The 21,601-nt window shown below is 30.8% G+C and overlaps 2 protein-coding genes across 4 annotated transcripts; one reads left to right on the top strand and one right to left on the bottom strand.

The window, feature by feature from the left end:
* Nucleotides 1–1,895: 1,895 nt before the first annotated feature.
* Nucleotides 1,896–10,399, bottom strand: LOC108778282 (uncharacterized). The gene is made up of 14 exons (XM_018545413.1): nucleotides 10,016–10,399; nucleotides 8,072–8,225; nucleotides 6,718–7,376; nucleotides 6,471–6,647; nucleotides 5,558–5,925; nucleotides 5,083–5,340; nucleotides 4,592–4,957; nucleotides 4,241–4,487; nucleotides 3,953–4,164; nucleotides 3,733–3,871; nucleotides 3,342–3,595; nucleotides 3,105–3,273; nucleotides 2,863–3,029; nucleotides 1,896–2,093 (listed from the first exon to the last, which is right to left on the bottom strand). Exons 1-14 carry the CDS (start codon nucleotides 10,397–10,399, stop codon nucleotides 1,988–1,990), a joined length of 3,660 nt encoding a protein of 1,219 aa, XP_018400915.1. The 3' UTR covers nucleotides 1,896–1,987.
* On the top strand, nucleotides 10,288–17,366 carry Mat89Ba (nucleolar protein 6 Mat89Ba). Of its 3 annotated transcripts, XM_018545681.1 has the most exons (13): nucleotides 10,288–10,329; nucleotides 11,042–11,251; nucleotides 12,179–12,613; nucleotides 12,689–13,172; nucleotides 13,279–13,560; nucleotides 13,635–13,908; nucleotides 13,983–14,277; nucleotides 14,424–14,648; nucleotides 14,760–15,194; nucleotides 15,305–15,465; nucleotides 15,849–16,102; nucleotides 16,482–16,891; nucleotides 17,069–17,366. In XM_018545681.1, the coding sequence occupies exons 3-13, from the start codon at nucleotides 12,188–12,190 to the stop codon at nucleotides 17,330–17,332; spliced, it is 3,510 nt and encodes a 1,169-aa protein (XP_018401183.1). In that variant the 5' UTR covers nucleotides 10,288–10,329; nucleotides 11,042–11,251; nucleotides 12,179–12,187; the 3' UTR covers nucleotides 17,333–17,366. The 3 variants fall into 3 exon arrangements, with proteins under 3 accessions (XP_018401183.1, XP_018401182.1, XP_018401184.1); XM_018545680.1 differs by lacking the exon at nucleotides 10,288–10,329 and having other exon boundaries at nucleotides 10,688–11,251; XM_018545682.1 differs by lacking the exon at nucleotides 10,288–10,329 and having other exon boundaries at nucleotides 10,688–11,219.
* The last annotated feature ends 4,235 nt before the right edge of the window (nucleotides 17,367–21,601 follow it).

The following is a 21,601-nucleotide window of genomic DNA, read 5'->3' on the forward strand; positions in this document are numbered from 1 at the left end:
ATTTTAAACAAAATATTGTAAATAATTGATTAAAAAATTAAATACAAATTTGAATTTTAAAGATTGACACATCATTTTTTGTCTATAATTATCTTTGCAACACATTAACAAACTCTGCGTACAATATTACAGAATTAAACATTTTTAGAACCAAACATCATCATGGAAACTTAATTTCAATAAAACTAGTATACATTTATCTGTTAATTTTTAACAAAGAAATTTATATTATCATATTTAACTCAGTATCTTTCTAATTCTGTCGTAATATCACATTCTTCTGTGATCTTTATTGCATAATTCCATATTGTGAAATATAAATCAATAAATTGTATCGATAAAAAAATGTAAATTTCGCAATTTTCTAATTAAAATTTTTATTTTTTAACGTTATATGTATAAGAAATGAATGGTAAAGGAAATATATAGAAAAATTGCTTTAGTATAATAGTATAATTCTGCTTTAGTATAATTCTTCCAAGAATTATGCAATAAAGGAAGCATTAATATAACTCTTTATCATAATGCTTGCGATATGCACAACAAATTTGTATAAATTTTACGAAATTCTTTAGAAAATTTAGATAAAATTTTTATCGAATTTATATTGGAACAAGCATATGATGAACAAGTGATACAATCCTTTGAACAAGTCATCCTTGAACTTATGTATAAAATATCTTATGTTTATGTCAGTGTCATTTAGTATTTTCTGGTCGAATACGTTACAAACATTTCTTTCGAACCAAATTGAAAAACGTATCGGTTAGTTCTTATGTAAAATCGAGAGAAAGAATGTACAATTAAATCGATAGACAGTGATATATATATACATCTTAATAATTAAGATCATTGTAAAGCCCTTCATGATCACATTAAATTATCGTAGAGGAAAAATATTTATTACAATTCATTGCGCGTTTGGAAGAGAGCGTAGCACATCGTTCTTTCTGTGTCAATAGTTATATGAGCAGGAAGAAATCATGGCCCGTATTCAGAACGCGTTTACAATGATGTTAGCGCTATAACATACTATAGTTTACGTTACGCATAGTATAGAATTTCAGAGATAAAAGCCCGTTTTTTTATCAATAAAAATTTATTTATTATTATCCGTTTATTATCGGTTCTAAATACGGACCTGTGAGTACTAATGTGAGTTTGTATTCACTATTACAAGCAATGTAATGTACATAATTCTTGTAACATGACAAAGAAAGATACGCAAATCTATACATAAAATTATTTCGCGTGTTTGCTCTTTGCGCTTTTAATAAAAAAATATATTTTACAAGTTATTATTAAAGTAAATATTTTATAATTAAACAAATCGTCTGCACCAATGTGAAACAAAATGCGTTTATATACATAAAAATATTTGCACATAAACGCTTACACGATTGGTCCAAAATTAAACCAATTAAACCACATATATTTCTCTATACATATATTTAGCACTCCTTATTATAAATCGAATATATTCTCGCTCGATAATTAAGATATTTCGAGACTCTTATCAATCTTTTTTCTCTTTTTAACATTATTGTACACATGAAATATTTTTTATATTTAGGCAATATTTTTCATTTAACGTGTAATAAAAAGTATGAAATAATTTAAGAGAAAAAGACATCTCGTATAAATTAATCACAAACAATTGGACGTTTCAATACTAATATCATTAATTCTGCATATAATTTTTAAGTATCACCTTTAGGAAGCGCAATTTTGTAACTAAAAATTTAGCAATAGACAGTCAATAGTTCACAAATTTATAATATAGAAAAGACTTCTTTAGTTATTTGGCTCATTACAGTTTTTTCAATAGATTTATATCTAAATATAGGAGTGCTTAAATTCCTATAACATCCCGTAAAATTTTTTTATTCTTGCAATTTTTATATATATAAGAATTTTTGTAATTTGGCTTTATCTTATTTTTATGCATATGTTCGGTTTTGTGTTACCCACCAACTCTGAGACAATTCTAGTAAAGTGGGCCTTCGTCTGCGGATATGACTGGTTCATCGTCGCTCCAATCGCTGACTGCTAATCCTACTGATCCATGAAAACTCTGCGATCTTGCTACGTGGCTAAAATCAAATAAAAGTATAAGTAAAATTGTTCAATTATGAGCAAGTAAAAAAACAAATCTCTCCCATCTTATTCATACTTTTTTTAACAAAAGAGAAATGGAAAAGCTTTGTTAACGCGTATTTACATCGCACATTATCGCTAAAGCTAACTATCAAATTAAACGCAATTTCAATATTGAACAAATAAAATATTAGATTTCTATATTTAATTAAAAAGCAATATTTTTCCATGGAAATAGGTACGATTCTTTGAATGAATTTGCTAGAGTACAATAAACAATTACATGGGTAATAAAAACACGAAATGCAAAAGCAAATACATCACTAAAATAGATAAATTAACGTAAAATACAGTATTATCTTCTATCATTCTTAACTTGAAGGGAACTCTGAGTTAGTGCAACATAAAAAAACAAGCATTCTCGTGTTGATAAAAGTGTTTTATATCTTTAAAATGTGACAAACATCTATTAACAGTACCTCTTGAATCTATATAAAATGAAGGAATTGGTATGTAAAATGTTCGAATAAGTTTGTACCATACCGCTTGCTTGTTTTGCCACATTATTTTTAGATTATCGATCGCTATCGGTCCTAACAACAAAATATAACAAATAAAATAAAAAAATTATCTTCTTAATTAGTATATAATATATTTTAGACAATGCAAAAAATCAAGAAGCAACTTCTGGACTTTTGCCTTACTTAGAAAAATTCATTATATTACTTCTTTTTTTATGAGAAGCTGAATCAACTTTCAATTTACCTTGGTGAGAGAGCTGCATTTTTCTTTGCCAAGCCGGCTTTTCTTCGTCCTTCCATAGCAGCCTTCATGGGATCGTAGCTCTTGCGACGTTTCCAATTTTGCATCTCGACTTCACGTACATTTGATGTTGAGGGCTTTTTTTGTTCCTTCGGCTTACTCTTAGGCCCCTATATATATTTATATATATAATTTATATCTTACATATTATTATAAATATTGAAAAAAATGTTACACCCTCTTACCACGTTCAGACCTCTGTTAATTCGCGCAGTAGGTCGTCCAGAATCTGTTCTATTAATACTGGAAAGCGACTCAGACTTGCCATGTGCATCATGTGATAAGTTTTTAGTTTTGTTCACACTGGAAGACACAGGTTTTGTTCGTTGCAGATCCAATTTTGTTTGACGTAAACTAGAGAGAAGAAATAGTTGGATATACAAAGATATTAAAATGCAAGAAAGAAAACCATAAACACATACCTAAATTCTTTGTTATATTTAGTGCTGGAGATAGGAGATTGCGACATAGGATGCTGTTCGTCGCTGCTCTCTGTATCGCTCGGATGGCGTATTCTTTTTGATATATTCTGATGTAAACTGTGACTCGTGTCTTCGTCGCTCTCATTGTCAGAAACGAGAGGTGGACGATATCCTGTCATACGAGCAGACATTGCGGATACAACATTCTGAGTTGCTTGTAGATAAGACGAAGTTTCTAAATCACTGTCGCTCTCCTAATCAATTAGAGATTTTATGAAGCATTTGATATACCATTATATTTGTTATAACTTAATAAAATTAGTAGTTAATTTGTCAATAAAAATTGTCAATAGATTTTATAAAACTTTAATGATAATCCATACACACATACCAACTGTGGACTACTAGGCGGAGGTACTTGATTGTCCTCGTAACAGTAATTTAATTCGTTATCCGACCAATCGTTGGCTAACGAGAGAGCACCTCCTGTACCATGAAAACTAGCAGATCTCAGTACGGAATTGTCATGACTGCAATATAAATTGTTCTTTTCGGAAACTGAAATACGCTTATTATTTGCGCAAACACTTCGTATATTTCTATATACTCACTTGCTGGAACCATCCTCGGTACTGTGATGTTTCTTTGTACTGTCTATTAACTTTTTTCTTCCTTCGGCGGCTGCTTTCATTGGATCGTAACTTTTCCGCCGCTTCCAATTCTGAAACTCCACCTCCTTAGACGTAAGAGTGGAATTACTTCTACCGGACTTTTTGTGATCTTTATTCGGTTTCTGATTCATTTTTTGACTACTAGGAGGATGCTTAAGAAAAAAAATGAAAAATTTATATTTAAAACATCCTATAGATAAAATAATCTCTTACAGATGTGATGCTTACATGAGCCGGCTTTGGAGCTCTCATACTAAATCTACCAGTATCAGTTCTAGATATGGATGGTGCTCTGAATTTCGTTGTCTCCGACTTTTTCGATGATTCCTTACTGTGCGCTCCGACACTATTTGTGCGAATACGATGATAACTTTGCTGCTTATTTAAAGGTGCTGCGGTCTTAACTTCGGACTGCGCTCGTCGACGTCTTTCTTCAGGGGTTGTATTCGGAGTTGTATCAGACTCGCAATTTAACCTGTGAATAATATATTCAACTTAATTTTCTGTAAAAGTCACACAAGATGATATGACATATTTGTATTTTCCAGTAGTATTTTGTTCAATTTCTGCATAAGATACCTTGCTCTTCTTATGCTAAAAGCCCTATTCAATTTGATTCCCGAAGAGATTGACGTCAGGGGAGATTTTCTTTGTTGTTCACCAGCTTCGCTACTACTATCGGAGGCAACAACAGAGGCATATTTTCCTCTTGACGATATTCTGTCAATATCACTATTGTTGAAACTGCTGCGACGCGACATGAGATTCTGTGATTTCATGTTCCTAATGCTTGCGTTACTCGATGATCTTTGTATATTGAGATGTCGTTGAAGTTCCGGACTGTTTCGTAGCATACTAGGCGCTTTAATAGGCATGTCCTTATCAAAATAACTGGTTCCTTCATGATAATTCGTAGTGCTGTTGGATTTTCTCAGCATATATGGACTGTAAAAGAATTAACATATGAGATATATATTAACTGCTTTAAAATTAAATGTTGAATTGTGACGTTTTAAAATTATATATCGTTGTGTATATATTCATATCATATAAATACGAAAAATATGTACCTATTTTCGACGCATGTAAAGTATCCAATATTTTTCGCTTGTGACGATTTTGCCAAATGTTTAGGTCTTTCTAACATGGGAGAATTGAGAATCGTTGCAGCAGCCTTACGGCTAACGATTGGGCTATTAGTCAATTTTGGCGTAGGTGGTCTGAGACGGTTTAAAATGGGACTATTCGTATGTTTAAGATCTTCTTTATATTTCGCACTGTTTTTTCTGGACGTATTAGATTCCGTTGTATCAGAAGCGTATTCTTTCCTATATTAAAGAAAAATAAGATTTTTTTTAATGTGAAAAACTCAATAATAATTTATATTGAGTTTTGTTATAGATTCAATATTCAATTAACAACATTCTACATTTTCCAATAGCAAAATTATTACATACCATATGATAAATGTAACATATGATATTATTATTGTTAATAAATTAATTCGTCAGAATGTAATATGTATGTGTGAAATGGATCATTCACCTATCTAGAGAACTACTTCTTCTCTCCAAATGGAGAGGCGACAAGAATTGGGACGGGCTCTTCAATAATTCTACATTAATATCAGCAGTCTTCGATTTGGCTGAGCTTAAATATTTTCGGACGCTTCGCCTATTTTCGTTGCTGTTTGCTCGCCGAAACAATGATTCGGACAAGCTGCCGCGTCTAATTACGGTATTATGTACAGGTGTACGCTGTGAGCTGTTAGGCGGCGTGTTGTAACTGTTACTGGTGTCATCATCGGATTCTCCACCGGAATCAATAATTTGATGCTGACTTGAAACTAAACCGAGCCTTTCTTTTATTCGTATATACGAGTCCGTATCCAGATTGTTATCAGGTAACTGTTCCTATGCAAAAGATTTAAATATTTAGAAGTAAAAAAAAGCAAATCATAAGACGATTTTTTAAAATATTAAGATGATAAGACTGTTTTTGAATTTGTATAATTATTAAAAGAAACTATGTATAATATAAAAAATTAATATTATATACAAATTTTATAATTTTTAAATAAATTTTACAACTTTCTCTATTAAATTAAAATGTTTATACTCTAACGAATTAAATCAAAAAATGCCAATACGAGTTGAATAGACGTGTCTGTGTGTACATAAAATATATTTATTATATCTAAAGATATAAATAAAAACATTCTAATCCTCTTCGTTCTGGATCCTTTTCAGTACAATCTTAATTAGTGATTACACGTGACAAGTTAACTAAAATTACATTAATAGAAAATAATTGTCAAATGTAATGAGATGCATAATCAAAACTTGTAGACAATAAATATTTTATGTTGTACGCATACATCCATCTAATATTGACTCGTATTGGTAATTTTATTGTGTTTTAAAGATATCTTATTATTATATGAAATATTTGTACATACATAGCGATTGCGTGACATTCGTTGAGATCTAGCATTAATTGGAGATGGTATCTTAGTGGGACTCAGAGGTGGCGTACGACCCGTCGAGCCGCCTATTATCGGAGGTAGAGAGTTATGCTCCGCTACTTGAGTAGCCCATTCCGATATCCATGCGTTATTATCGCGTGAAATACTCATCTGTAAAATAAGATCATATCGTGAACATCTCGCGCAATTACGAATGCGAACACTTGTAGATGTTATCTACCTTAAAATTATGAACGTATGCTTCGTTGCTTTCGTCTTCAGTTAGAACACCAACGCTGAAAACTTTGTCGATATCCATTCTTGCTTTCTCCTCATCGGTATAGTCCTTGTGTATTGTGTATGTTCCAGCTTCGCTCACCGCACCATCCGAATCAGCATCAACGTTGCTGACGTTAAATACATCTAGATTAGTATCCGTGATGTCATCTGCGTTTAGATCCATCGCGTAACTGACGAATTGCTCTCTCTGATCACTCAATAAATTATTCTCTCTCTCGTTTGTATCCTTTATATTGAAATCATCGTGAAGATAATTCATGTTAGATACTTTGTTGTCATCTACATTGTTTACTTCCTTACACTCATGATTAATGTCGATATATTCAATGTTTTTCGTATATCGCTTCTCATTTTCGTCATCGTCGTAATTGCTAATCTGAATGCGACTTAAATCATTTATCGTTGCAGATCTTTGGGATGTCCAATATATATTTTCATTAGTTTCAAGTTCTAAAGAGAGACCTTGAGACGACAGTTTGTTGTGATGTAATTCATCATCACAGGATCTTGTCATTAAATACTGCTTATTCTGATGAGAAGGATCTACTTCATTCGTAGATCTCTTTGTGCTAGAATGTGCTCTTGAAGGATTCTTGGCACCTAACAAATATACACAATTAAAACTTTTAATTAATAAACTGTAAAAAATTAATAACTTATTGTTTATAAAAATGAATATAATTTAAGAAATACAATACAATGTATACAGTTTATAATTTAGTTTTTAGTATTTCACATTTCTAATTCAGAGATAATGCATGCATCTTCTGGAACATCATTTCAAAAATAGCAGAATGATGACAAAAGTGACAATAGAGTCGTCAACATTATTCATAATTTCTGGAGAAAAATCACACATAGTTCCTAACATGGAAATGGTTATGACATCAAAGTCATTAATATGTCAGCAGGCTATATCATTCAGAATGGGTAGAAGGTACTTGTAAGGAATATTAAAAAGCTTGAAGAACATGACTTCACCATGACTCATACATAACAGGTATTCAGTTTCAATACAAAGAATTTATATTAAAGGATCCATATTTTATCAGACTATTCTCAGTATAAGAGATTCAATAATCAATTTTATAAGTAATTATTTATATTAACTCTTTCATCAAAATATTATACAAGTTACTTTTAAAATATTTATAAAAATTAAAGCAAGAAAAATTACAAAATTATAATATATATGATATTAATGACTTTAAAAAATTTAAATTATATTAATTGTAATTATCAAATAAAATCATTCTTTAAAAATAAAAAAAACAAAAGTGTAATCTACAATTTACCTAATTGTTTAAGTCTTTCTGATAATTGGTCAGTTTTGCGCTTTGTATCATCTTCACTGCTAAAGTAACCCTCTGAATGAGTGCTAGGAACTTTTTGCTTCTGCACCAAGTTTGGAGACAATATAGTGCTCGGTTTCTTTGATTTTACTTCTACCTAAAAACAAATATACAATACAATATACATATTTTACATAAAACTCTTCTAACTTAAGGTAGTTCTTCACAAAAATGAATTACTGCAGAAAAAATAAGAAAAATATATGAGGTTCTCTGGATCTCGAACTATATGCTACAATTTTTTTAAACCCCGATTGCCGAACTCAACTTTTTGAGAAAAAATTCGTTGAAATTGGCTTCTTATACACGGAGACATAGGGTATCGTACAGTTCCGAGCGCTATTATTTACAAATTAGTATAGTAAAAAACTGCAGTTGATAATGAAAAAGTAATAGATGAAAGTTAAAGATTCGTACTTTTTAACGGTCAAAATAAAAGTGAAGGTAACCGAACAAATTTTCGAGATATTTATTGTAGAAACAGCAAAAATGTACGATTTCATAACCTCTTTCATGTCACTACGTGGTTCATCGCTACGTATAAACAATATTAATATTATTAAAACTTTATTATTTCAATGCAAATATTATCAACAAAGACCTTAAAATTTATAAATATATTTAATGAACGCCATATATACAATTCGATTGAGAATTTCGCAATTTTTATTCTCAGCATTCAGTTGACTAGGGAGTCTGTGAAGAACTACCTTAATATTGCATTCTTATATCAAGATTATAAATTAAACAATTTGTGTAAAAATTAATTATACTTTATTATAAAAAAGTACAGTAAAATTAAAATTGATTATTCACGTTGCTAAATCTATCAGAAGACGAATTTGATAAAGTGTTTAGTACAAATCAGTTTGTCGATAGAATGCTAATAGAAATATAACAGAATTCATTAATAAAATGTGATGGCAAATTAATTTGGAAATTTCAAGCAGAATCTGCTTGAATCATATAGTTCATCTAAATAATTCGCAAAATGATTCTGTTTGGTTTCTATTAACACTCTGCTATTAGATTTTTATCAACAAATTTTGTTGATTAAATACGAGCTTAAATGTGGATGCAGTTGATGGCAATCTGCTGTATTACAGCATTGCTTGAATCTGTGTGTTAACAAATTGCTAACATACAATACTGATTAAATTTAAGTATCTATTTATGGAAAGCATAAAGTTTGTTCCTTATAAAAAAAAATCTGATACATATGGTACAATCAGTTGAAGTAAAACAACTATATTTGTTACATACACACAATAAATAATTAATCTGTTTGCATTAATTGTGTTTTTTGCATCTAAAATCTCCCCTCCTCCCTCTCTCTCTCTCTCTCTCTCTCTCTCTCTCTCTCTCTCTCTCTCTCTCTCTCTCTCTCTCTCTTCAGAGAGAACATATATTTACTTCATTTTAAGTGCAAAAATTTTTGGGGTTTATAGCAATGCAAACAGACCTTACGTTTGTTAGCAAGAAGTTGAAGTAAAATAAATAACAGATGTTTTCCAGCAAAAAAAAAAAAAAAGATAACAAAGTGAATATCACAGTGAATATCATTATATCTTTATTATTTGTTTTGTTGTTTACCAATGTTAAATAAAGGATACTTTTTGTTTAGAGACACAAAAGTCAACACAAGTGTCATTTTATTTTTTTCCTCTCTGAATGACAAGAAAAACAGAATAATGCTTGTGTCAACTTTTTCCACTAAGGGGAAAGCATCGAAAGATGATATACTTAATCACTTTGTCATACTGTGTCGCTTACTGGAAAACAATGTTTCACTTGGAATGATTACATCATGTGCATCAGTTCAGAGAGTTCTACAATACACAACTTTTTGAATGAAATACATATTAAAAGCGACAGAATCTTTAATACCTTGGACGTGGAGAGGTTCCGCCTATGTCTAGCGTTGTACCTTTCGAACAGGTTCTGATACTTCGCAGTGTCCACTTCCTTGTTACCAAAATCGATGGTAAAGGCTAACGGGGTTTGGGGTACGCGTGGACCGTTGTCCGTCAGCGACGAGCTCTTCGCAGCCTCCTCGCACTTTATTCCTGTCGCGTCGCTGTCGCTCGTTATCGGTCGCGCGTCGACAGAATCCTCGCTCGCTGCGTCTTCACCGGCGCGCGGCAACGACTCGTTCGCGAGCGTAGTGGGTCCGCCGTGGGTCTCCGAACTAGCGTCGTCGGGTGAGTCCGCCGACGTCGAGAGACGAGCGTCGGACGCCAACCCGGACGCCTCCGCCACTTCCATGTTCATTGCCATTTAACATGCCAGCCATAAACATTCACGATAAACAGCACATACGGTTCTCCGGTACCACGGCTCACCCGGATTCAGCTCGATTCGCTTCGCGGGCCACTCCTAGGATTGCAGCACATCCATAGGACAGCACGACGGCACGGCACCCGAGTATTCAACGTCACGGCGATCTAACGTCGAGACTCTGCCTCTGACACATCGACACAGGTGTATCTACCTTGCGCGTACGCCATTGACTGTCGTCATCGCGCCCAGCTGTCATTGACACCGCTATCGACACGATCGCGCAGGGCGCAGCAGATCGCCATCCGTCGATAACTTTCGTTCACTCTCGTCGCGCTGGAAAATCCTTGAAAATTATCGTTTCCTTACAAAAAGTACGAGAAAACGAAGCGTCAGAATGACGAAATGAAAGTGAGAGCTACGCGATGAACCGATTGACCGTTATGCAACGACTTTTACCGGAAAGAGAGGAATGGAACGCTTTGTGAATCTGCATTGCAATTACTTCGCGGAACAGTGCGTTTCTAACTGGAACGCGTGTTTCGCGTTGATTACGCTTCTTTCACGAATATTTTACATATGTTTCAATCAGTTTCTGTAATGAGTTATACGCGATGCGCGATATTATTTTTCCAGATGAAAAACTTTTCATCAAACAATTCTATACCGACGAAGAAACGTGATTTTAGTAGAAAAAAAAAAAAAAGAGAGAACAGATGTCGTTGTTGTAGCGTGTAATTTTGGTCACGTGGACAAACGGAATGTGGGAAATATTGGAATGGAAAGCAGCATGTGCTGTGTTTAGATGTAGCCGGTGTGTGTTTTACACAATAAGCTCAAATAAAGGTAAATATAAAGAAGAACCCGCTCCTCTCAAATTTTGATAAAAGTATACTCAATCGATGCGTTTTTGCATGAAACGAAAGAATCTGGCAGAAAAAAGTGTCGCACTGCCCTACGAATCTTAAACTTTACTGTCTGTACACCCCTCTGTCCACATGGGTTATGATTTATTTGGAATAGAACTACGTATAATAGAAACATTGCACGAGTAACTAATTCATTTTTTAATTTGATTTTAAATTTTGTGGCTAAACGCATGCACATGTGGTCAGAGAGCATGAAGAAGACATACGCGTAGTACTATATGTAGTCGGTATGATAGATTTCCTAACCTGAACAGTCGTCAACTTTACCGCTTAATATCTCGGTTCGTAGGACAGAGCGACACTTTTTTCTATCAGATTCTTTCGTTTCATGCAAAAACGCATCGATTGAGTATATTTTTATCAAAATTTAAGAGGAGCGGGTTCTTCTTTATATTTACCAAATAATTTATTATATCTAAATTTTAATATTAATGTATGGTAAATATGCAATATAATTCTTTTATCTTTAATTTTTATGTAATTTTGTAATATGTTCGTGCATTTTTGTACATAGAATTTATTCTAAGAAAAATTAGTGGCTGGAATATATTCTAAGCATTAAAATACATAAATTTACATAAATTGGAGGTAACAGCATTATATTATATATTTACTTAACATCTCTTTTGTATATATTTTAATTTAGATATATTGTTCATTGAAATATAATTCCTAGAATTTAATTTATTCAAAGTGATTTACTGAGCATGTATTGCTTTAAATCAATATATTAGTTTAAATAATGTATTTACATACATATATATTTAAATTTAGAAACATTCTTAATGTACAATAACACTTTCATAGAAAAAAATAAAAAAAAATGTTTGATAAATAATTTCAGTTAAAAAAAATGAAGCATAGTGGACTCAAGGCTGAGAGTATTTTTGAAAATGAAGACTCAATGAATTCTAAATCTGACAATGAGGACTCTGTACAAGATGATGAAAAGGAAGAAATAGAATTGGACAATCAAGAGACTGAATATTTCATGGTAAATCAAGAAAAGAAGAGGAAGAAAATCACAGATGAGTTAACTGAGATAGCACCTAAGAAAAAGAAAAAGTTAGAAAAAAATCTTTACAAGCAGCCAACAGTTGAGGAACTTAGTCAGCTTAGGGAAACTGAAAATTTATTTCATTCAAATTTGTTTCGACTTCAAATTGAAGAGATTCTCAATGAAGTGAGACTTAAAAATAAATATAAAGCGCTATTTGAGATTTGGTTTGGCAAGTTGAAAGCAGCAATTGAATCTATCGAAGAAACTGAAGAAGTTCCGGTAAGTGATACAACTGAACTAAACTGTAGTAGATACAAGGCAATAAATTATGTCTAATCTATTAATATATTTCAGCTTGTAGATAATAATTTGGGTGATAAACTAGGTATTTGTATTCCTGTGCTGAATATACCAAAAGAAACTAAAAGTGTTTTTAAGTTTTTAAAGCCATCCAACATTAGCGTGGTTGGATCTTATAATTCAGGATGTATTCTTGGATCCATTGTTACCGTGGACATAATGGTGGAGATGCCAGCTGATTTATTCCGGAAGCAGGATTATCAGAACTATGTATATTTTAGAAAGAAAGCGACATATCTGGCGTTTGTAGCGTCGAACATAGGAAGCGATATTGCCGAGACTAAGAAATTTATCGGTGACAATCTAAGACCTTCCTTGAAGCTTCGTCCCAGTGGAAGGTTGAACAAAAAGATAGATGTAGTAATACACATATCTGCACAGGAAAGTAGTTTTAAGTTGAATAGATTTTTGCCAGAGAAAAATAGTATTAGACCAGCATGGTATTTCAACAACAAACGAAACAGTTCTTTGGAAGACAGTAAGTTTAATGATTCATAGATTTATATTTTAAATGAAAAATTATTGTATAATTTTATACTGTAAAATTATGATATTTTTCATATGATATGTTACTTTGCTTACAGCATCTTTACCACCTACTCCAAACTACAACTCTTTAGTATTGCATGATTTGGTAATGTTGAGGATAAACTCTGAAGTTGCACAAGCAATAAAAGAATATCCAAATTTGAGAGACGGTATAATCTTATTGAAAATATGGTTGCGTCAACGTGAATTGAATAAGGGATATGATGGATTCACCAGCCACATCATTACTATGTTCGTGATCTATTTGCTGCGCGAGAAAAAGCTGAACACTTTTATGAGCAGTTATCAGATCGTACGAAATGTCTGGATTTGTTTAGGTAAACCTGTAAACTTACTAACTGTATTGTACTTTCACGTTATTTGATATATTAATTACTTTTATTTGAAATAGCACAGGGAAATTGGTGCCAGAGTGGAATTACCATGTTTGAAGACAAGGATAGTCAAAATCAAATATCCCATTATCACAGATATTATGATTGTGTTTTTCTTGATACAAGCGGATATTGTAATTTTGCTGCGAATCTGTCGAAAGACACTTTTTCGTGGGTACAGAGGGAAGCTTCGCTGTGCCTGAAATATGTAGATAATATACATGTCGATAGCTTTCATGCACTTTTTATGCGAAACGTGCCATTTCATAGAGCATTTGATCACATCTTATGGTAATTCATAGATCGATATGAATTTTTATATTGAGAACGTCAGATTTATTTTAATAACTTTTGTATATGTGTAGTTTTCAGGATAACTCCATTTTAGAGATAACAGTGAATGCCAAATCCACTTTGGACAACAAACTAAATTACGGACCTGACAAACGAAGTCAGGCAATTAAGTTGCTTTTCGAAGTTCTAAAGAGAGGTCTAGGAGATAGAATTAATCGATTATGTGTACTACCCAATGTATGCAAGGAATGGGAATGCAACGATGAAATACCAGATAGTATTGGAAAGCTCGTTATTGGACTAGAATTAAATCCTGAAACATGTTTTAATATCGTGGATAAAGGACCTGAAGCAAATTTATCAGAAGTAAGCAAGTTACTACCTTAATACAATGATAAAATAAAAAATGTAACAATTATTTAAAGTATAACGACACTTATACGATAATATTTTTTAAATTAATATTTACACAATATGCTATAAAATATAAAACTTTGTACTTTATTTTACAGGCAGTTGACTTTAGAAATTTTTGGGGTGACAAGTCTGAATTACGTAGATTTAAAGATGGAGCCATTCGTGAGGCTGTGATTTGGTCAAAAGGCAAAACTCTCGCAGACAAGAGAATAATATGCAAGAGGATAATAATATTTTTGCTAAAAACAAAGTTTAATATCTCCAGAAACCAATATTTGTACGTCGCGGAACAAATGGAAGATTTGCTAGAATTGCACAAGGTAACGTTATAATTACTAATATATTAATTGTTAATTAAGATGCTTTATTTTTACAATTAGTTACTATTTTCTTTAAATCTTATATACTTATGATTATATACTTTTATTTAGTATAAAATAACGCACTTCGTATACGGAACCGGTGAAGAAGCTACGCTAAAGGTTTTGCAAGCTTTTAGTATCTTAGAGAAGAATTTGATGTCTTTGAACGATATGCCTTTGACAATAAACGGTGTACAAGGCTCGAGTCCAGTTTTCCGATACGCAGAAATCTTTCCACCGCTTGCTACCGTTCATCGGAAGATCGATAATATCACCGAAGAAAACAAAAATTGCCTGAGTCTTTCAAAGAATATTACGAAATGCCCTACATATGTTCATGCACTCGATGTGACATTACAATTGTCGACTAGTGGAAAATGGCCTGAGGAACTGGAAGCCATTAAGAAAACGAAAGCAGCGTTTCACATACAAATCGCGGAATGCCTCAGGACGCAGCATTCACTGACAGTACAGGCCAATCCTTCTTATGTAGATGTTTACCAGGTTAATAGATTATTTTAATAGTATAATATTTCTAATATTGTATTGTAAATGTCCTATAATATTGCATTTGAATTTGTAGTATAGAAAATATAAAGTTATCTTGTTATTAGAATGGGTTCGTTTTTCGATTAAGAGTGGCACATCAGAAAGAAATCGCTTTAATGAAACAAGTCAAGGAGGACGGAGTAATTAAATATAGGGACAATGAAGAATCCATTGAATTAGAAAACAAATTGTTTCATTTACCTAAATTGAGCAGCGCCTTGCATGGGTAAGAATTGATGAACGTAATCTTTGTTAGGATAAATTGTAGACTATTAAGAGCATATCTTTTATTTTGAAAGTAACACTTTTTCCTAAATCAGAATTTTTGTTTCGGATTTAATTGTCAACAGAGATCTCTAAACTACATAATACAAGAAACGTTACTGTAATTAATAGTTGTCTCTAAAGATGATTAATATTATTAATATCAATCTTTTATAAATCTTATATATTATATAAAAATCAAAATTTAGAGTATTGAAGATTAAATAAAAATATTGAAGATTAAATAAAAAATATGCCTCCATAATATAATTCATATGAGATGAATCATGTGTAATAAATAAAATTAATCAAAGTATCTTATATTCCCAATTCTCATTCTTTCAGGTTGCATTCTCAGCAACCGTCGTTCGGTCCTGCTTGTTGTTTGGCAAAACGTTGGTTATCGGCGCAACTGTTAGACGATACTCATATACCTGGAATTGTGGTTGAATTGCTCATGGCATCATTGTACTTAGCACCAGAGCCATATAAACCGGCTCAAACGCCGCAAACAGCATTTCTACGATTTCTGGAAATTGTTGCGAGAGCTCACTGGAACACCGATCCTGTGATTGTTAACTTTAATGGCGAGATGACTAGTAAATATTATCTTAATATATTTCATTTTTTTATTTTAATATAACCGTAAATTTTTGCAATGTATTAACATGAAATAATTATCTACTTATTTGAAATAATCAATTGGTATTAAAATCGAAATTGATTTTATCCAAAAATTGTTACAAAAACTTAGGTAATAATCAATTGTTTATTTTAAATGTTAGAAGAACTATTCAGTACTGTTAACAGACAAAATAAATAAATAATTACTATCTTCCAGTATTAAATTGAATTTTTGTAAAGGTAAAAGATAACGACCAAAAAATATTTATTTTAAATTGTATTATCGTTTTTGGGTACATCTTTTACCCCTATTATATAAAAGAATTTATCAATATATGGTGTTATATTTTGCAGATGAAGAAATTACCGCCGTAGAAACATTATTTAATACAGCTCGCAGTTCTCTACCACCCTTATTCATATCTACCCCTTACGATCAACAGAAAATTTTGTGGACTAGGAAAGCTCCATCGCATTTAGTTTTAAACCGTATGAGTGTACTCGCGAAGGAATCGCTGAAATTGTTCGACGATTTATTGTTCAATAATATAGTCTTGGATGTAAAACCTATATTCCGTCCTCCGCTCTTAGAATATGATTGTTTACTGCATTTAAAGTCACGTATGATTCCTAGAAAATTGCAGGCAGTCGATACACCCAGCAAAGCAAAAATCGTAGATTTACATCCATATAAAGCTCATTCTCTTCAAAAAATTCCAGTCGTGGACTTTGATCCTATACAATGTTTCTTAAAAGATTTAAGAGTAAGTACTTTGAATAACTTATTAATAATCAACAATTAAAAATGACTTAATTTTATTGACTTTTATTGATGCATCCTGCGTGTTTAAAAAAAAAAACTAATATTACATGATTTAAATATTAAATATCTAAACAGTTTGAAGTGCTATATTCTATGTTCGTTATTTTTTCATTTTTAGGACGGTTATGGGGATTATGCATTGTTTTTCCATGACACTTATGGTGGGACAGTGATCGGGGTTCTGTTGAAACCCGCTGTCCTCGAGCGTAAAGATTTTAAAGTATCAGATGCCAATTGCAGAAAACTCGACGCTAATGGCAAACTCGTTTTAAACATTTCGACGATGATCGAAGACTTTTACATTCTGGGGAGAGGTATTATACGCACAATTGATATTCCGAATCGAAAAAAGTTTTCCTTGACATCAGAGTCGGCTATATAAATACGTCCAAAGCTCGAGAATCTCAAGATTTGTGAAGCGCAATATGTACATATGGTAAATAAATATTCTTTTTTACAAAAAGAAACTACTGAAATATTATGTTGAGGAACTGTAAAAATATAACATTTGCTTTTATTTGTTAAAATATTAGCAAAAAGATTAGTAATAAGCTTCCTTGCTTTTAATTCTGTAACAAAACTAATTATTGAGTTAAATAATGACCATTGCATATTAGTATGCCAATATACTAAGGATGTTTATCGTTGTTCGATAATATCGAATATTCGATATTTTTTTGCTGCTTGATATAAAAATATCGAATAAAAATTTATGAATAAAATATTGACTAGATATTTTTTTACCATTCATATTCACTCTCCATTTTTATGAATACTTTTAGGAATTTTGGATGCATTCGGTAATCGGTACATTTCATTTATCGTTTATAATTTGTAATAGAGAATAGGGATTAGGATTATAAATAAATGATCGTTCCTAGTTTCCTACATCAAATGATTAAATATCAAGTATTACATATCTTTGTAAGGTCTAAAAGAAAGTAGCGGTTTTTTTTTTGGAATCTATTGTGCCATATATTTGATATATATATATATATGTCTATTCATTTGGAAAGAATATAGATAGTTTTAAAATAACTGAATATATATATCGCGTCGCGTGCGCGCGCGCGTAGTCGATATTTTTGCTCGATATTGACATGTCTACAGTACAATATACTCTTGTACGACAGATTTTTTTTCTTTATTATCAAACATTAATCACACGATTAACTGACCGGAATCACGCCTCGTAAAACGAGTGTATTTTTTTCCAAGGTTGAATCTTAACATGTCAAGCAACATTGTTTGTGTAATATATTAAAAGCCTAAAATCAGGCTATATAAACTACATTTTTTACTTTAAATATCAGATCAAAATGGAGTGAATTAATGAATGTTTAATCGCAATAAATTTATATATTAAAATAAAATACATATTATTTTTAATGTTATCTTATTTAAATTATAAAACGATAATTACTAATTCCTTTTACTTTCTTATAACCGAACTCGTTTTTTTACGTTTCACAAATATAACACATATTTATTGGACATACTTTCATAGATAATAAATGGATAGATAATAGCTCTTATTAAAAATCTGATATTCGCAATTGATAATGTTATTGATAGGATAAAATTTATCATTAAATTCATTAAATATATCCATTTAATTGCAATCGTACAGATATTTACTTTTTTTTTATTTGAATGTGTTCACACGCGCGCATGTGTGTATGTGTAGCGGTTATTATCTTATAATTTATAACAAATAATCTTTTTCATCAATAATAAGGTAACCTAGCCGCTGTATACAGAATAAATCGAGGCTAGATCTTAGTATCTAATAGTATTTTTTATATGTAAATTCTAAATACATCTTACAATTATATAAACTGTGCTCCGTAATCATAAATTAAAACTGAAATAACATTTGAATAATTGATCATTGATTTAATATCTACTAATATCTTAAAAACTTATTTTATACACACATATCTAAATTATCGGTCTGATATCTTGTTATTGTTTATATACGTTGATCTTTTAATACGTTTGTTCTTTATATACTGTTATTGCGACAAATGTTATCATACGCTTTAGTGATTGAATTGGAAAAGACACTGCTTCGGATAATCGGGAGGTTCAAATTTTGGCTGGAGTAATATTTTTTGCAATTAATAGTATTTTACAAGTTCTTAAAATACTATAGTAGCACTTTTATTAAATCAGTGATCAATTTCATTGAGATTATTTCATTTTCAGTTTATGATTACGTTTCAACAGCAAGCGTGCAATTTGTATACACAACAAATATAATTGAAAGATATATTTGCATGACCGCTTACTGAGCGCTCTTTCATCTGATTGGCATATTCTGTTAGATTTCAAAATATAGACCAATCAAATGAAAGAGCTTAATGAGCGCTCAGTGTGCGATCGTACTTTGAATGCATCCAATATTATTAGGCACCTGCTAAGATTTAGCTCCGACAACTCTTCGTGTTTATTTTAAGTTATAATAAGAACATAACAGCAGTATAATTTAATGTAATTCTTCATTTTTATTTTTTTTATCTCACTTCAAATTCAATTTCTTCTATTTTAAAATACTTTAAACACTTACACATTAAACTTATATGAGATTATAATATTAAAAGTAAAGAAATTGCGAGTAAACGTGAACGATACTTAGAAATTGTATCGAAAGATAATTTCATCAACTTGCAACTGCAATACTTCTATACAATATTAAAACAGATGTGTGAAAAATTATATCAAGATTATTTTATTGAAATAAAAGTGGCAATAGAGAGAATATTACAAATATACAATAATAAACAAAACTTTATCTTTTCTATTATAAATCCTGTAAATAAAAATAGCAACGTATCCTTTTTCTCGAAAAATAAAAAAAAATATATTTATTTTTTGTTTCCTCCTATATAGTAAGCTTTTTAAATTAAGAAATAAAATATTATTTTACCGTCTATATTTTTATGTCTATGAATAAGAAATATTGAATAAGAAATGACTTGTGTAGATAGGTGGAAAAAGTTAGTTTATATAAATAACACAAATGATGTATGTTTTTTGAAACTTATCGGTAAAATAAGATAATGGGTCTGTTTTTTGTTCCTCCACTGTCTGAACTAGTGCACACGGTGCAATAAGTTGAAGTGAAACAAATATACGTTTGTTCATTGACAATTTTTAACTTATTGCACCGTGCATACTAGTTCAGGCAGTACAGGAACAAAAAACAGACCCAATAAATGCAAATGAATATAAAATAAATTTAATGTAACGTATAATATAATGCATAATAAAATGTAACGTATAATAAATGTAATTATAATAAATGCAGAAAAATCATGTAAAATTATAACTGAAATATTAAAAAAAAATTTTTCAAAAACAAAAAAAAATGTTTTTATAATAATAATAATAATTTTACAATAAAAATTATTTGTAATTAAAACTAAAATTAATACAAAGATTCCTGAATGTTTTCAGTATATTAAAATATTTTATAAATTGTTTATTTGTCACGAACAAGAATGTACAAAAGTACAAATAAATATTTGTCTGTAGTTATTAAATAATCAGAAATAAAAGGATTAAGTACGATTTTTTATTAATTGTGCGAAAGTATTGAAATTCTAGACTGTGGCAACAAAAAGAAACGTATTTTGTGTATTTCATTAGAACACGGATAGATATAAAAATTTTAATATCTAAAAAAGCTAAATAAATATATGAAACAATATGAACAATGAACAGTCTTGGAATATATCGATAATTAGAAATTAGATATCTCAAACCATTATGTAATATCATATTTTTCAATAGCAATATATAATAGAAAACTAGCTATGTTATATATGATTTGATATCTGATTTTTAGTTTGACGAACGTGATTAATGTTTTTTATGTTGATATAACAATATCAGCAGAATGTAGTTGTGTGAGTATTTATAAGTTGACGTAAACCCGGGGCTGCTTAGTCGTCAAGAGTATACTATAATGCAAAATGCAGCCTTTGGAACGGAGCGGTAAGTGCACAGTTTCCTTGGATCGAGATCAAATAACAGACGAAAATACAGACGATGTATCTGCATCTTATATATTCATAGTATTTTTTTAAACGCTTTTGCGACGTTTCTTTAATTAATATATATGTGTTATGTAAAAAACTAAAGATTATTTAGTTAATATGATTGTGTTTATTTTAGAACTACGTTTATTAATAATACTGATATTCCTCACTGCTGCTAGAGGATTTCAATATGTTCTTCAAGATGGTACTCTTGATGTAGATACAACTAATCCTAATTTGTTGATTGTCAATCTTTCGAAAAATGGTGAGTTACAACATAATACATATAGTTTCTTTTATTTTAATAATAATTTCTTTTATTTTTTATATTTGTTAAATAAATGTTTTTATCAATTTCTAATAATTTTGTTATACATTTTATATACATGCACACGCACACACACACGTGCGCGCGCGCGCTTGCTTTTCTAACATGTCTCTCTTCAATTATATTTTTAGATATTAAAGAAACAACGTAACCCAATCTCTTAAATTAAATATTTTGTAATTTTTAACTTCCACATGTGTCAAAATGTAAGTCAAAACCCATTTCTGTGGTCAGTTTTAAGATAAATAATGTTTCTATTAACATATAAACTTAGTAAATA

The sequence above is a fragment of the Cyphomyrmex costatus genome, unplaced genomic scaffold (assembly GCF_001594065.2).
Source record: "Cyphomyrmex costatus isolate MS0001 unplaced genomic scaffold, Ccosl1.0 scaffold5, whole genome shotgun sequence".
NCBI classification, from domain to species: Eukaryota; Metazoa; Arthropoda; class Insecta; order Hymenoptera; family Formicidae; genus Cyphomyrmex; species Cyphomyrmex costatus.